This window comes from Nerophis lumbriciformis, linkage group LG23 (assembly GCF_033978685.3).
Source record: "Nerophis lumbriciformis linkage group LG23, RoL_Nlum_v2.1, whole genome shotgun sequence".
Lineage (NCBI taxonomy): Eukaryota > Metazoa > Chordata > Actinopteri > Syngnathiformes > Syngnathidae > Nerophis > Nerophis lumbriciformis.
Genome location: NC_084570.2, coordinates 7,109,523 through 7,128,122, shown reverse-complemented (window position 1 = coordinate 7,128,122; position 18,600 = coordinate 7,109,523). Strand labels below are relative to the sequence as shown.

The 18,600-nt window shown below is 42.4% G+C and overlaps 1 protein-coding gene across 1 annotated transcript in view; it reads left to right on the top strand.

The window, feature by feature from the left end:
- The window catches only part of LOC133622459 (neuronal membrane glycoprotein M6-b-like), a 77,259-nt gene that overhangs the window by 44,398 nt on the left and 14,261 nt on the right, over nt 1-18,600 (top strand). The window contains exons 2-3 of the mRNA XM_061985232.1: nt 10,179-10,365; nt 14,031-14,190. Of these exons, the coding sequence (XP_061841216.1) occupies nt 10,179-10,365; nt 14,031-14,190 (347 nt within the window). The remainder of the gene's footprint in view (nt 1-10,178; nt 10,366-14,030; nt 14,191-18,600) is intronic.

The window sequence follows — 18,600 nt, the reverse complement described above, 5'->3', positions numbered from 1 at the left end:
CATGGCATGAAGAACAGTGATCATAAAGTGTGATGTTGCCAGAAAGACAGCCTGGCAACTCGAAGCTTAAATAACAGTGACATGATTAGTGAAAACAGGTGCGTGACTCAAAACGTGAAACAGGTGCGTGACGTGACAGGTGAAAACTAATGGTTACTATGGTGACAAAACAAGAGAGTGAAACCAGGAACTAAAAGTGTCCAAAAAACAAAAACATGATCAACACAGACATGACAGTTGGTTATTTATGCCTCATATAACGTACACTTATTCAGCCTGTTGTTCACTATTCTATATTTATTTTAAATTGCCTTTCAAATGTCTATTCTTGGTGTTGGGTTTTATCAAATAAATTTCCCCAAAAAATGTGACTTATACTCCAGTGCGACTTATATATGTTTTTTTCCTTCTTTATTATGCATTTTCAGCCGGTGCGATTTATACTCCGGAGCGACTTACTGTATACTCCGAAAAATATGGTACTCAAGCCCAATGAGTCACAAGTTAAAAAAAAACTTCTTGTTATAAATTGTTTTTATATTTGCTAATTAGGGATGTCCGATAATGGCTTTTTTGCCGATATCCGATATTCCGATATTGTCCAACTCTTAATTACCGATACCGATATCAACCGGTACCGATATATACAGTCGTGGGATTAACACATTATTATGCCTAATTTGGACAACCAGGTATGGTGAAGATAAGGTCCTTTTTAAAAAAGTTAATAAAATAAGATAAATAAATTCAAAACATTTTCTTGAATAAAAAAGAAAGTAAAACAATATAAAAAGAGTTACATAGAAACTAGTAATGAATGATCCATCCATCCATCCATTTTCTACCGCTTATTCCCTTTTGGGGTCGCGGGGGGCGCTGGAGCCTATCTTAGCTACAATCGGGCGGAAGGCGGGGTACATGAATGTAATGAATGAAAATGAGTAAAATGAACTGTTAAAGGTTAGTACTATTAGTGGACCAGCAGCACGCACAATCATGTGTGCTTACGGACTGTATCCCTTGCAGACTGTATTGATATATATTGATATATAATGTAGGAACCAGAATATTAATAACAGAAAGAAACAACCCTTTTGTGTGAATGAGTGTGAATGAGTGTAAATGGGGGAGGGAGGTTTTTTGGGTTGGTGCACTAATTGTAAGTGTATCTTGTGTTTTTTATGTTGATTTAATAAAAAAAAATTAAAATTAAAATTTAAAAAAACGATACCGATAATAAAAAATAACGATACCGATTATTTCCGATATTACATTTTAAAGCATTTATCTCTATTGCTAATGTTTTTTTAAATTGAAGAAAATGATTTTGTGCGTGAGTAAAAACATTGTTCTGTGTTTGTGGAGTTTTACCAGTAATTTCTCTCCATGTGGATGCTGCTTTTTATTTTTGTTGTTGACGTTTTAATTATATTTTGCATTGTGATGATTTGTGGATGTTGTGTTTTTTCATTGTCTATAGTTGGACTTCTACAACACAATACACACAATCAGAGCTTGAACCTTTTTGTCTACTTTCATCATTTGTTTTTTGTAGCAATGTGTTACATGTCCTTTGAATGACAAAAAATGTAATACAATTGCATGTTTACATTAGAAAAATGTACATGTGCCCAAAGATTGGCTGGCGACCAGCCTATTGCCAGTCAGCTGGGATGGGTTCCAGCTTACATGTGACCTGTGTGAGGATAGGCGGTATAGAAAATGGATTAATGGCAATCAGAGATTAATTTTGCATGTAATTTAGTAATAAATCCAATTAAGCAACACAAAAATATGTGGAGCCATCGGTGAGCCAAAAGTACAGGCTCTTTTTATGGAACCGTGCCAAAAGAACCAGCTCGCTTAAAAGAGTTGTAATTCCCATCACTATAAGGCGGGGGTCCGCAACTGAGAGCGGCTCTTTAGTGCCGCCCTAGTGGCTCCCTTGATCATTTTAAAAAAGGATTGAAAATGAAAAAAGATGGGGGATAAATAATTTTTTAGCTTTAGTATGTTTTTTGTTTGAATACAAACATGACACAAACCTTCCCAATTGTTAGAAACCCGCCGTTTAATATGTTTGTGTGTATGCTTCACGATGAACATCGTTTTTTCCTACTAATTTCGGCGGTCCTTGAACTCACCATAGTGTGGGCTGTGACGCAACAGTTTGTTTACATGTAAAATCTTCCACTCCTTCTTTGTCTCATTTTGTCCACCAAAAGTTTTATACTGTGTGTGAATGCACAAAGGTGCGCTTTGTTGATGTTATTGACTTGTTGGAGCGCTAATCAGGCATATTTGGTCCCTGCAAGCTAATCAATGCTAACATGCTATTTAGGCTAGCTGTATGTACATATTGCATCATTATGCCTCATTTGTAGGTATATTTGAGCTCATTTAATGTCCTTTACATTTATCCTCTTTGTATATAATTTAGTTTTGCATGTCTCGTGACACATTATCTGTATGTAATTTTTGTACGTAACATTTCTGTCAACGAAGATTTACTTAAGCCTGTGACATATAGTAGGATATATAGCTAATATAGACACTTACGCTCTAGACAGATTAGTTTTTTAAAAGCCTTATATAAGTTTTGTATTGAAAGCAACACATGATGTAAGTGTCTATATTAGTTATATTAGCCTACTATCAAAATTTTTGCAACATTGGAAATGATTAGTAAAATGGAGGCTTCTCACAGGATGAGATAACTTCTGGAAATTACTGGTTCAGAATGGTCAAAGGTATAGATGTGTGTGTCCAAGTTAAAGGAAACGGCAGGCTGTCTTCTTTTAATAGATTTATTACAATCTTTGCAAGCTGGGTAATGTTTGCTGTGGTCTGGAACAACATGGCACACAAACAACTATCAGAAATGCAGTCAATATTACATACAGATAATGTGTCATGAGACATGCAAATATAAATTAAATACACAGAGGACATAAGTCAAGGAAATTAAATGAACTCAAATATACCTACAAACGAGGCATAATGATGCAATATGTGCATACAGCTAGCCTAAATAGCATGTTAGCATCGATAAGCTTGCAGTCATGGATTGACCAAATATGCCTGATAAGGACTCCAGCAAATCAATAAAATCAACAAAGCTCACCTTTGTGCATTCACGCACAGCATAAAACATTTGGTGGACAAAATGAGACAAAGAAAGAGTGACATAAAACACGTCTTTATGTGGCAGCGTCAGATAAATTTGTACATGTAAACAAACTACGGTGAGTTCAAGGACTGCTGAAATTAGTAGGACAAAACGGTGCTTGCCAAATGCTCTCATCAGTGAAGCATGTTTAGTATAAACAGTGGGATTTCTAACAATTAGGAAGGTTTGTGTCATGTTTGTCCTCCTACAGAAACCATATTAAAACAAAAAAATATATAATTTTTTTTATCTTTTTCCATTTTCACACATCTCTGAAAGAGGTCCAAGGAGCCACTAGGACGGCGCTAAAGAGCCGCATGTGGCTCTAGAGCTGCGAGTTGCTGATACACTATTTACACTATTGATTTTATTTAGCTCAAAATATTATATGTAAAAAAATTAAAAAAAAGGGAATAACTAAATAATATAAATATATAATTGATATTGTGACACCTGTCTTGTTGTGTGATTATAATTGTCATCAAAAATGTACGACTTAAAAAAAAAGTATCAGCATCGGTATGGAAATACTTTGTAATGGATCAATACCCAAATGTGTCGTATTGCCCAGTACAGTACATTTTGACACAAGTGTTCAGTAAACAGAACCATGTTACAGCAACCAGTATTAACAGTAAATTAGCAAGTAGATTCATAATCATTTTGAGAAAATAATACAATTGTAAATAGCGCAATTTGTTAAAATTAAGAGCCTTTGCAACTTATTTTGAAATTGTACCATTATCATGTATGTATCAAATAATATATTGTATTAGGGTTGTACGGTATACCGTTATTTGTATAGTACCGCGATACTAATGAATCATATTCGGTACTATACCGCCTCTAAAAAGTATGCTTCACTACACACCGTAGCTCACCGGCATCAAAATGTAAACAAACGCCATTGGTGGATCCACACCTAACATCCACTGTAATGATACCAAGTACAAGAACGTATCTGGTCGATACTACTATGATCCATCCATCCATCCATCTTCTTCCGCTTATCCGAGGTCGGGTCGCGGGGGCAGCAGCCTAAGCAGGGAAGCCCAGACTTCCCTCTCCCCAGCCACTTCGTCCAGCTCCTCCCGGGGGATCCCGAGGCGTTCCCAGGCCAGCCGGGAGACATAGTCTTCCCAACGTGTCCTGGGTCTTCCTCGTGGCCTCCTACCGGTCGGACATGCCCTAAACACCTCCTTAGGGAGGCGCTCGGGTGGCATCCTGACCAGATGCCCGAACCACCTCATCTGGCTCCTCTCGATGTGGAGGAGCAGCGGCTTTACTTTGAGCTCCCCCCGGATGACAGAGCTTCTCACCCTATCTCTAAGGGAGAGCCCCGCCACCCGGCGGAGGAAACTCATTTCGGCCGCTTGTACCCGTGATCTTGTCCTTTCGGTCATAACCCAAAGCTCATGACCATAGGTGAGGATGGGAACGTAGATCGACCGGTAAATTGAGAGCTTTGCCTTCCGGCTCAGCTCCTTCTTCACCACAACGGATCGATACAGCGTCCGCATTACTGAAGACGCCGCACCGATCCGCCTGTCGATCTCACGATCCACTCTTCCCTCACTCGTGAACAAGACTCCGAGGTACTTGAACTCCTCCACTTGGGGCAAGATCTCCTCCCCAACCCGGAGATGGCACTCCACCCTTTTCCGGGCGAGAACCATGGACTCGGACTTGGAGGTGCTGATTCTCATCCCAGTCGCTTCAACCTCAGCTGCGAACCGATCCAGTGAGAGCTGAAGATCCTGGCCAGATGAAGCCATCAGGACCAAATCATCTGCAAAAAGCAGAGACCTAATCCTGCAGCCACCAAACCGGATCCCCTCAACGCCTTGACTGCGCCTAGAAATTCTGTCCATAAAAGTTATGAACAGAATCGGTGACAAAGGGCAGCCTTGGCGGAGTCCAACCCTCACCGGAAACGTGTCCGACTTACTGCCGGCAATGCGAACCAAGCTCTGACACTGATCATACAGGGAGCGGACCGCCACAATCAGACAGTCCGAAACCCCATACTCTCTGAGCACTCCCCACAGGACTTCCCGAGGGACACGGTCGAATGCCTTCTCCAAGTCCACAAAGCACATGTAGACTGGTTGGGCAAACTCCCATGCACCCTCAAGGACCCTGCCGAGAGTATAGAGCTGGTCCACAGTTCCACGACCAGGACGAAAACCACACTGTTCCTCCTGAATCCGAGGTTCGACTATCCGGCGTAGCCTCTTCTCCAGTACACCTGAATAGACCTTACCGGGAAGGCTGAGGAGTGTGATCCCACGATAGTTAGAACACACCCTCCGGTTCCCCTTTTTAAAGAGAGGAACCACCACCCCGGTCTGCCAATCCAGAGCTACTGCCCCCGATGTCCACGCGATGCTGCAGAGTCTTGTCAACCAAGACAGCCCTACAGCATCCAGAGCCTTAAGGAACTCCGGGCGGATCTCATCCACCCCCGGGGCCTTGCCACCGAGGAGCTTTTTAACTACCTCAGCAACCTCAGCCCCAGAAATAGGAGAGCCCACCACAGATTCCCCAGGCACTGCTTCCTCATAGGAAGACGTGTTGGTGGGATTGAGGAGGTCTTCGAAGTATTCCCTCCACCGATCCACAACTTCCGCAGTCGAGGTCAGCAGAACACCATCCGCACCATACACGGTGTTGGTAGTGCACTGCTTCCCCTTCCTGAGGCGGCGGATGGTGGTCCAGAATCGCTTCGAAGCCGTCCGGAAGTCGTTTTCCATGGCTTCCCCGAACTCCTCCCATGTCCGAGTTTTTGCCTCCGCGACCGCTGAAGCCGCACACCGCTTGGCCTGTCGGTACCTGTCCGCTGCCTCAGGAGTCCCATGAGCCAAAAGAACCCGATAGGACTCCTTCTTCAGCTTGACGGCATCCCTCACCGCCGGTGTCCACCAACGGGTTCTAGGATTACCGCCACGACAGGCACCAACTACCTTGCGGCCACAGCTCCAATCATCCGCCTCGACAATAGAGGTGCGGAACATGGTCCACTCGGACTCAATGTCCAGCACCTCCCTCGTGACATGTTCAAAGTTCTTCCGGAGGTGGGAATTGAAACTCTCTCTGACAGGAGACTCTGCCAGACGTTCCCAGCAAACCCTCACAATGCGTTTGGGCCTGCCAGGTCTGTCCGGCATCCTCCCCCACCATCGCAGCCAACTCACCACCAGGTGGTGATCGGTAGAAAGCTCCGCCCCTCTCTTCACCCGAGTGTCCAAAACATGAGGCCGCAAATCCGATGACACAACTACAAAGTCGATCATAGAACTGCGGCCTAGGGTGTCCTGGTGCCAAGTGCACATATGGACACCCTTATGCTTGAACATGGTGTTCGTTATGGACAATCCGTGACGGGCACAAAAGTCCAATAACAAAACACCACTTGGGTTCAGATCCGGGCGGCCATTCTTCCCAATCACGCCTCTCCAGGTTTCACTGTCGTTGCCAATATGAGCGTTGAAGTCCCCCAGTAGAACGAGGGAATCACCCGGGGGAGCACTCTCAAGTACTCCCTCGAGTGAATCCAAAAAGGGTGGGTACTCTGAGCTGCTGTTTGGCGCGTAAGCGCAAACAACAGTCAGGACCCGTCCCCCCACTCGAAGGCGGAGGGAAGCTACCCTCTCGTCCACCGGGTTGAACTCCAACATGCAGGCTCTGAGCCGGGGGGCAACAAGAATTGCCACCCCAGCCCGTCGCCTCTCACTGCTGGCAATGCCAGAGTGGAAGAGAGTCCAGCCCCTCTCGAGAGAACTGGTTCCAGAGCCCTTGCTGTGCGTCGAGGTGAGTCCGACTATATCCAACCGGAACTTCTCTACCTCGCGCACTAGCTCAGGCTCCTTCCCCCCCAGCGAGGTGACGTTCCACGTCCCAAGAGCTAGCTTCTGTAGCCGAGGATCGGACCGCCAAGTGCCCTGCCTTCGGCTACCGCCCAGCTCACATTGCACCCGACCTCTATGGCCCCTGCTATGGGTGGTGAGCCCATTGGAGGGGGGACCCACGTTGCCTCTTCGGGCTGTGCCCGGCCGGGCCCCATGGGGACAGGCCCGGCCACCAGGCGCTCGCCATCGTGCCCCAACTCCGGGCCTGGCTCCGGAGGGGGGCCCCGGTGACCCGCGTCCGGGCGAGGGAAATCTGAGTCTCGGTTCTTGCATTTCCATAGAAGTCTTCGAGCTGCTCTTTGTCTGATCCCTCACCTAGGACCTGTTTGTCTTGGGAGACCCTACCAGGGGGCATGGAAGCCCCCGGACAACATAGCTCCTAGGATCATTGGTACATGCAAACTCCTCTACCACGTTAAGGTGGCAGCTCAGAGAGGAGACTACTACTATGATAACATCGATATTTTTTAGCATTTTTTAAAATGTATATCATGTTTATAAACTCAAGAAGTATGTCCCTGGACACATGAGGACTTTGAATATGACCAATGTCTGATCCTGTAACGACTTGGTATCGGATTGATACCCAAATGTGTGGTATCATCCAAAACTAATGTAAAGTATCAAAAAACGGAAGAATAAGTGATTATTACATTTTAACAGAAGTGTAGATAGAACATGTTAAAAGAGAAAGTAAGCCGATATTAACAGTAAACGAACAAGTAGATTAATAATTCATTTTCTACCGCTTGTCCTTAATAATTTTGACAAAATAATAGAATGGAAAATGACACAATATGTTACTGCATATGTCAGCAGACTAATTAGGATTCTTTGTTTGTTTACTTACTACTAAAAGACAAGTTGTCTAGTATGTTCACTATTTTATCTAAGGACAAACTTGCAATAAGAAACGTATGTTTAATGTACCCTAAGATTTTTTTGTTAAAATAAAGCCAATAATGCCATTTTTTGTGGTCCCCTTTATTTAGAAAAGTACCGAAAAGTATCAAAATACATTTTGGTATGGGGACAACACTATATTATAATATTTAATTGTTATTGCAAGAGGCTGCAGGGATTTAAAGCCATATAGCCCGTTCCTAGTTCTAATCCATTTTACAATGGTTTGCGGTACTAAGTGTCATTCTAGTTATAATCGAGGTTAGTGGCTTTGACGTTCAAGTACCGGTACTCCGCTAAGCCACAGATGTCCCTCCCTCCCCTTGGTGGAGGCAAAGTCAATTTGCTCTTTTCAACTCATCAATAGGAACCGCAGTCCCACAAGACTGTAATGCAACCTGCTCTGAGGAGTCAATAGAAAACTAAAAAATTGATCATTTTCCTTCAAAATAAAATAAACCTGATCGCTGGGGGTTTTGCAGGATGTTATGCTTTTTTTATGGGGTGGGGGGGGGGGGGGGGGGGGTTCACCATGTAAAATGCTTGGAGTCTCTAGAGAAAAGTGCTATGTAAATATAATTCACTTCACTTAATGGAGAAAGTGTGTGCTTCAATTGTGTGAAAGATCTGCCAGGATGTGTTGATGGAGCCTGTGTTGTATGAGGGGCCGTTAGGGACATTATTCAGAATTACCTCTTACATACACTACTGAAATGCTCTCACATAAACAACTGAAATGTTTTTCTCTCACACACACTACTGAAACACTCTTATACACACTACTGAAACACTCTTATACACACTACTGAAATGCTCTCACATAAACAACTGAAAGGTTTTCCTCTCACACACACTACTGAAACACTCTTATACACACTACTGAAACACTCTTATACACACTACTGAAATTCTCTCACATAAACAACTGAAATGTGTTTCTCTCACACACTACTGAAACACTCTTATACACACTACTGAAACACCCTTATACACACTACTGAAATTCTCTCACATAAACAACTGAACATTTTTTCTCTCACACACACTACTGAAACACTCTTATACACACTACTGAAACACCCTTATACACTCTACTGAAATGCTCTCACGTAAACAACTGAAATGTTTTCCTCTCACACACTACTGAAACACTCTTATACACACTTATACAGTTGTTTAGTTGTTTGTTTGTGAGAGCATTTCAGTAGTGTGTATAAGAGTGTTTCAGTAGTGTGTATAAGAGTGTTTCAGTAGTGTGTGTGAGAGAAAAACATTTCAGTTGTTTATGTGAGAGCATTTCAGTAGCGTGTATAAGAGTGTTTCAGTAGTGTGCATAAGAGTGTTTCAGTAGTGTGTGTGAAAGAAAAAGATTTCAGTTGTTCATGTGAGAGCATTTCAGTAGTGTGTATAAGAGTGTTTCAGTAGTGTGTATAAGAGTGTTTCAGTAGTGTGTGTGAGAGAAAAAGATTTCAGTTGTTTATGTGAGAGCATTTCAGTAGCGTGTATAAGAGTTTTTTAGTAGTGTGTATAAGAGTGTTTCAGTAGTGTGTGTGGGAGAAAAACATTTCAGTTGTTTATGTGAGAGCATTTCAGTAGTGCAAATAAGAGGTAATTCTGAATAATGTCCCTAACGGCCCCTCATAGTGTTGGGTCCTGTGCTCTTCCCAGTGGATCCTCTGTCATCCTTTACACGGTGAAGCGAGTGTTGCTGTCTGCACGTCACACTTCAGCCGCGGAGAACATCAAACATCGGCAAAGGTGCACCTGCATCAACTCTGCAAACATTGCGATCAAGACGATGCTCTCGGGGGGTTGCCAGATGGAACAGGTTGCCTTGGAAACTACAGCACAAAAGTCCCTTGATTCCAACCTTTTTTTTTTTTCGAACTTCCCTCTTTTGCTGGGGGATCTATTTTTAAACCGGCTGTTATATAAGACGCAACTCCAATTCTGCCTCCTCCTGGTCTTGACTGTGGATGATCACACGCCGAGGAAAGCGCGTGATCGTTCCCCGCGTTTTCAGATGTAGACGTGCTCGAGTGGCGCCCCAGAAAGCATCTCCCGCGTTTTCTATATGATTTATTTAGCATCGCAGCGTGTCTTATTTATGCCATCTGGTCACAGGGAGGAAACTTTGGAGACGTTTCTTCAAAGACAAAACGCGTATCTTGACCCTTGCTCTCTCACCCCCCCTGCAGGATGCTTTGAGTGCTGCATCAAGTGTCTGGGCGGGGTGCCCTACGCCTCCCTGGTGGCCACCATCCTCTGCTTCTCCGGCGTGGCCCTGTTCTGCGGCTGCGGCCACGTGGCGCTGACGGGCACGCTGACCATGCTGGAGAACCACTTCTCCAGGATCACCACCGACCACGCCACCCTCACCATGGTGTAAGTTGCTGTTTCTTAACCATAGGGCTGACACCGAAAAAATAGCCCTTTCTCACACTGCAAAAAGTCAGTGTGCAAAAACAAGAAGAAAAAAAAAGAAAAATGAGGGGTATTTTATTTGAACTCAGCAAAATTATCTGCCAATAGAACAAGAACATTTGGCTTGTCAAGACTTTCCAAAACAAGTAAAATTAGCTAACTTCAATGAACCCCAAAATACCTTAAAATAAGTATATTCAAACTAATAACAAGTGCACTTTTCTTGGTGGAAATAAAAATTAGACCTTTTTGCTCAGTATGTTGAAAAATATTCTTAAATGAAGTAAATGCTAGTGCCATTATCTTGAAATAATGTTATGCGCTCAGCATCACATTTCTTGAAACCAGCAAACTTATACTAAAAACTAGTTTATTGTTCTTAAAGGGGAACATTATCACCAGACCTATGTAAGCGTCAATATATACCTTGATGTTGCAGAAAAAAGACCATATATTTTTTTAACCGATTTCCGAACTCTAAATGGGTGAATTTTGGCAAATTAAACGCCTTTCTATTATTCGCTCTCGGAGCGATGACGTCACGTTGTGACGTCACATCGGGAAGCAATCCGCCATTTTTTCAAACACCGAGTCAAATCAGCTGTGTTATTTTCCGTTTTTTCGACTCTTTTCCGTACCTTGGAGACATCATGCCTCGTCGGTGTGTTGTCGGAGGGTGTAACAACACGAACAAGATGCGAAAGTGGCAAGAAATTGGACGTTTGTTCCGCACACTTTACCGACGAAAGCTATGCTACGACAGAGATGGCAAGAATGTGTGGATATCCTGCGACACTCAAAGCAGATGCATTTCCAACGATCAAGTCAAAGAAATCTGCCGCCAGACCCCCATTGAATCTGCCGGAGTGTGTGAGCAATTCAGGGACAAAGGACCTCGGTAGCACGGCAAGCAATGGCGGCGGTTTGTTCCCGCAGACGAGCGAGCTAAACCCCCTGGATGTCTTAGCTCACACCGTCCCTTATGCCACCGAAGATGATCAAGAGAAGAATATCGACCCTAGCTTCCCTGGCCTGCTGACATCAACTCCAAAACTGGACAGATCAGCTTTCAGGAAAAGATAGCGGATGAGGGTATGTCTACAGAATATATTAATTGATGAAAATTGGGCTGTCTGCACTCTCAAAGTGCATGTTGTTGCCAAATGTATTTCATATGCTGTAAACCTAGTTCATAGTTGTTAGTTTCCTTTAATGCCAAACAAACACATACCAATCGTTGGTTAGAAGGCGATCGCCGAATTCGTCCTCGCTTTCTCCCGTGTCGCTGGCTGTCGTGTCGTTTTCGTCGGTTTCGCTTGCATACGGTTCAAACCGATATGGCTCAATAGCTTCAGTTTCTTCTTCAATTTCGTTTTCGCTACCTGCCTCCACACTACAACCATCCGTTTCAATACATGCGTAATCTGTTGAATCGCTTAAGCCGCTGAAATCCGAGTCTGAATCTGAGCTAATGTCGCTATAGCTTGCTGTTCTATGCGCCATGTTTGTTTGTATTGGCATCACTGTGTGACGTCACAGGAAAAAGGACGGGTGTATATAACGATGGTTAAAATCAGGCACTTTGAAGCTTTTTTTAGGGATATTGCGTGATGGGTAAAATTTTGAAAAAAACTTCGAAAAATAAAATAAGCCACTGGGAACTGATTTTTAATGGTTTTAACCCTTCTGAAATTGTGATAATGTTCCCCTTTAATGGAAAGGCAACAAGGCAATCGCTTGTTACTCTCGGGGTCTCCTAGCCGCTCAGGCAAATCATATGGTCAAAAAATGCATTTTTCCATGGATAACATGACATCATCGCGCCAAGTGCGTGCTCTTTCAGTCAATTAGTGCGCATATATACAGCCTGGTCCCCGGCCAAAAAATTTTAAATTGTACTTTTGAAGAATTTATCTGAATGTGCATGAACTATTTCTGTTCAAAATGGTTAGAAATCAAATGTTTAAATATTAACTGTCAGTTTACTGTACTGTGCCAACTGTACTACTATATAATATGAGTACGTATTTTCTATTGTTTCATTTAAAATAAAACAGCAAAGTCCATTTGGCTGTCATCCGTTTTAATTATGAGACACAATTGTGTCAAAGTCCTGATTTTTTTTTTTTCGTGCTTGAAATAAGAAATGATTACTTTAAAAACGTAGTTTTATACTTGTGAGTGTTGATGACACTTGCCTGGGACCCAACATGTTATGTTACAATAATAAAAACAAGACATAATCATTGCTTTAAAATAAGTTTGAGCTGCCTCCAGTGTTAACACATTCCTGATACATTTGATCACTTGAACATTTTTATGTTATACTTAAGTCTCTGGCACATCTGTTTGATATAATAATAATAATAATAATCAATTTTACTTATAAGGCGCCTTTCTGGGCACTCAAGGACACCGTACAAAATCAAAACAATAAAATCAATTGGATAAAAACAACAACAGCAAAGATCGATAAGATTTACAATGAATAAGCAGTCAGGAATAGGTATGTTTTGAGTCTTGATTTGAAGAGGGATATTGAGTCTAAGTTACGATGGTCTGAGTTCCAAAGATGAGGGTTAGAGCGGCTGAAAGCTCGGGCACCCATGGTGGACAGTTTAAATAAGGGGACAGTGAGATGGATGGATGAAGAAGATCTTAGGGACCGTGAGGGCGTGGCGACATGGAGCAGGTCAGAGAGATATAGCCATGAATGTGAGGAGAATTATATGTTTTTTAAAGCCAAGTGTTGGGTCTAAAATGACACCCGGGTAACGATATTCACTAACACTTTGTATTATTTCTTTATTAACAGCAATTCACATTAATTTAAAGTTAAAGTTAAAAGTAAAAGTACCACTGACAGTCACACTAGGTGTGGTGAAATTACCCTCTGCATTTGACCCATCCCCTTGTTCAAGCCCTTGGGAGGTGAGGGGAGCAGTGAGCAGCAGCGGTGGCCGCGCTCGGGAATCATTTTGGTGATTTGACCCCTAATTCCAACCCTCGATGCTGAGTTATTCAGTTTGAATAAATACATTTTAGCACTGTGTAATTGTATGCATTTTTTATTCATCAGTTTTTATGAGTCCCTTCTTTTGCAGTATATTTGATGAGTATTTATATTTTTACTCAGCCTGACCTAAGCCTTGATAATAATCTCTGTGATTAACTCAATATAATTGGACAAAGTTTATCCTGTTAAACTGTAAGTAGATTAGGTATAATTATTAAATTTGATTAAAATCAATCAATCAATCAATCAATGTTTATTTATATAGCCCTAAATCACAAGTGTCTCAAAGGGCTGCACAAGCCACAACGACATCCGCGGTACAGAGCCCACATAAGGGCAAGGAAAAACTCACCCCAGTGGGACGTCGATGTGTATGACTATGAGAAACCTTGGAGAGGACCGCATATGTGGGTAACCCCCCCCCCCTCTAGGGGAGACCGAATGCAATGGATAAAAAAATCAAGAGTAAGATTAATAGATCCAGTATTAATAGTTGAGTGGACCACAGGTCCTTCTTTACTGAAAAAGTTGGGCCTTGAGGTGTAAGTTGTGGTCCTTTACCAGTAAGTTGCATAACTCTGACCCTCTTTAACCCTTCCCTCATCCTCAGGATTCAGATCTTCCAGTACATCATCTATGGCATCGCCTCCTTCTTCTTTGTCTATGCCATCGTCCTGCTGGCCGAGGGCTTCTATACCACCAGCGCCATCAAGAAGGAGCTTCAGAGCGACTTCAAGACCACCGTGTGCGGACGCTGCATTACTGCCTTCGTACGTCAACACACTCTCAAGCACATGCTGCGAATCTTTAAAGATTTTGAAATTGTTGATGGAGGAAGAATACCTGACAGCAGGGGTGTCCAAATGGTGAAATTCTGAAATTACAATAAAAGACGGTTTATATTAGAACCTTGCAAAGCACCTGTCACTACCAGATACACTATATTGCCAAAAGTATTTGGCCACCTTTACTCACATATGAACTTGAAGTGCCATCCCATGGAATTGTCCAAAATGTTTTTGGTATCCTGGAGCATTCAAAGTACCTTTCACTGGAATTAAGGGGTCAAGCCCAACTCATGAAAAACAACCCCACACCATAATTCCTCCTCCACCAAATTCCACACTCAGCACAATGCAGTCTGAAATGTAGCGTTTCTCCTGGCAACCTCCAAACCCAGACTCGTCCATCAGATTGCCGGATGGAAAAACGTGACTCATCACTCCAGAGAAGGCGTCTCCACTGCTCTAGAGCAGTGATTTTCAACCTTTTTTGAGCGAAGGCACATTTTTTGTGTTGACAAAATCCGGAGGCACACTACCAGCAGAAATCATTAAACAACGAAACTCAGTTGACAGTAAAAAGTCGTTGTCGCAATTGTTGGATATGAATTCAAACCATAACCAAGCATGCATCAATATAGCTCTTGTCTCAAAGTAGGTGTACTGTCACCACCTGTCACATCACGCCGTGACTTATTTGGAGTTTTTTGCTGTTTTCCTGTGTGTAGTGTTTTAGTTCTTGTCTTACGATCCAATTTTGGTGGCTTTTTCTCTTTTTTTGGTATTTTCCTGGAGCAGTTTCAAGTCTTCCTTTGAGCGATATTTCCCGCATCTACTTTGTTTTTATCCTTCTTCGTGGGGGACATTGTCGATTGTCATGTCATGTTCGGATGTACATTGTGGACGCCATCTTTGCTCCACAGTAAGTCTTTGCTGTCGTCCAGCATTCTGTTTTTGTTTACTTTGTAGCCAGTTCAGTTTTAGTTTCGTTCTGCATAGCCTTCCCTAAGCTTCAATGCCTTTTCTTAGGGGCTCTGACCTTTTGGTTATTTTTGGTTTAAGCATTAGACACCCTTTTACCTGCACACTGCCTCCCGCTGTTTCCGACATCTACAAAGCAATTAGCTACCGGCTGCCACCTACTGATATGGAAGAGTATTACACGATTACTCTTCCGAGCTCTAGACAGCACCGACACTCAACAACAACGCATCATTTACAGACTATAATTACTGGTTTGCAAAAAATGTTGTTTACCTCAAATCGGTGAAATTAGATAATCTCCCACGGCACACCAGACTGTACCTCACGGCACACTAGTGTGCCGCGGCGCAGTGGTTGAAAAACACTGCTCTAGAGTACAGTGGCGACGTGCTTTACACCACTGCATCCCACGCTTTGCATTGGACTTGGTGATGTATGGCTTAGACGCAGCTGCTCGGCCATGGAAACCCATTCCATTAAGCTCTCTGCGTACTGTGCGTGGGCTAATTGGAAAGTCACATGAATTTTGGAGCTCTGAAGCAACTGACTGTGCAGAAAGTCTTTGCACTATGCGCTTCAGCATCCGCTGACCCCTCTCTGTCAGTTTATGTGGCCTACTACTTCATGGCTGAGTTGCTGTTGTTCCCAAACTCTTCACTTTTCTTATAATAAAGTTGACTTTGGAATATTTAGGAGCGAGGAAATTTCACGACTGGATTTGTTGCACAGGTGGCATCCTATGACAGTTCCACGCTAGAAATCACTGAGAGCGGCCCATTCTTTCACAAATGTTTGTAGAAACAGTCTACATGCCTAAGTGCTTGATTTTATACACCGGGCCAAGTGATTAGGACACCTTATTCTCATCATTTGGATGGGTGGCCAAATACTTTTGGCAATAGCAAAAAAGACGTAGTTGCGGCAACTTTTTGTTTAACCCTTCGTGAGGATTGTGATTGAATCTTCATCTAAACCAGGGGTGTCAAACGTACGATCAGGCCCGCAAACCGGTTTTAACCGGCTTGCGGGATGAGTTTGCTAGGTATAAAAATGAGCCGGAATTTTTTAATCATCGTCATCATCATCATTTCTTTTTATTCCTTTTATGAAAATGCATATATACAATGAATGAATGAAAGAAACTGTTGTTCTAAATGTGTCCACTGGATGTCGCAATAGCAATTCTTTGTATCTTTGTAGATGATGCTACATATGTAAAAAAATAAATAAATAAAAACACATGATGTTAGTGCACCAGTCAAGAAAAATGAGCAAACTACATAAATAACATCCAGTAATTTGATTTTGATATTATTTTTTTTATCTTGATAGATTGAAAATGAACACCAATGAGTTGACTAAAGAACTTTATCACATAATTTATTCGGGTTAGTGCAGGTGCCTCACAATACGAAGGTCCTGGGTTCGATCCTGGGCTCGGGATCTTTCTGTGTGGAGTTTGCATGTTCTCCCCGTGACTGCGTGGGTTCCCTCCAGGTACTCCGGCTTCCTCCCACCTCCAAAAACATGCACCTGGGGATAGGTTGATTGGCAACACTAAATTGGCCCTAGTGTGTGAATGTGAGTGTGAATGTTGTCTGTCTATCTTGGCCCTGTGATGAAGTGGCGACTTGTCCAGGGTGTACCCCGCCTTCTGCTCGAAGCAGCTGAGATAGGCTTCAGAACTCCCCGCGACCCCGACCGGGACAAGCGGTAGAAAATGGACGGATGGATATTCGGAAAGTACAAATAATGACAAATAAAGATAGAATACTATTAACCGCAACATGTAAGTGTAAAAAAACAACAACATTATGATTTGTACATTTTCAGAATGTGCTTGTTGTATTTTTAAACAAAGAAAACAATCTGAAGTTGTGTTTATTTTTAAGTTATCGTGCCGTGATTTTACCAGTCCGGCCCACTTGGGAGTAGATTTTTCTCCATGTGGCCCCCGATCTAAAATGAGTTTGACACCCCTGCTCTAGACGGAATTATGTGAGCGCCCTGTCGGTCGGCATCCCAGCCAGAGTAGAAATATCACAGCAAGTTTTATTGGGGTTTGTTATGGTTAGTTTGTAAGTTTAGCACTTAGCAATGCTGCTATTGCTATAGTGTTTCAATAAAGCTACATCAAATTAGCGCTCGGCTTCTAAAATTTATAGCTTGTCCTCCTTCTGTTCGGGCTGAAAAACACAAGGTTCTGGATCATAATTTTCCCAAAGTAATAATTTTTGGCTGTCACAAAGTCTGCTTGATTAGCATTGTTGTTGATGGGGAAGGTATCTATGGTTGCTTCTTCTATGTCACGGATCATGTGACTGACTTGCTCATTAACTCTCAAAATGATTAGTGAGATTGATACTATTTTAATCATATCTACTAATTCGCAAACTTTGGAAGTCTGTTGGTGTCATAAATCAGATATATATGATTATAGCTTCATTATAGAGCAGTGGTTCTTAACCTGGGTTCGATCGAACCCTAGGGGTTCGGTGAGTCGGCCTCAGGGGTTCGGCGGAGGTCAAGACACACCCGACTCATCATGTAAATAAAAACTTCTCCCTATCGACATATTATGGATACCCCCAAACAATGTTCCCTCTAATTTTCCATATGCGTGAGCAAACGTAAAAACTCCTTGAGCATTCAGTGGAGCACATGTGAGCGACGTCAGACGTGCACATGCACTGTGGCCACACCAGCAGCACACCTCTCCCAAACCTGACTAAATAACAAGTTCAATGTTTTATTATTATAATCAAATAACAGTAGTCATCTCCATGAGATTATTTTCTAATATAAGTGTTTTGGCCCACTTACAATGACTATAACAAAAAATATTGTTTTTCATGAGTTGTGCACAAGTGTTGTATGTCTGGGTGAGGTTCTGGCTTTGGAAATAATTTGTACCCCTTTCAGATATCGCATTTAGTTCCCACTAAAACATTCACATGTTGCACAATGAGATGTAAACATGGTATCATGTGTACATTCTTGTAACTTTCAGTTTGTAAAATATATCTTTATTAGTATTTCATTAATATAATAACATCATTTCATGATTAATATTTAAAAATTAAGATTAAATTAAGAAAAAAACATTTTATTTTTCACTAAAAAAGGGTTCGGTGAATGCGCATATGAAACTGGTGGGGTTCGGTACCTCCAACAAGGTTAAAAACCATTGATATAGAGGCAACTAGTTTTTCTACCACTACCACAAGCTGGCCCTTGGGCTCAAAAAGGTTGGGCCCCACTGGTCTAATAAATCCTTATACTGTACATTGGATTAGTTGAAGCACCTTTTATGACACAAAATGTATCAAAGTGGACACCCCTGGTTTACAGAGTTATTCTTCACTTGCACTACACACTTCAACACCTCAATGTGAGGGCAGATATACTTTACAC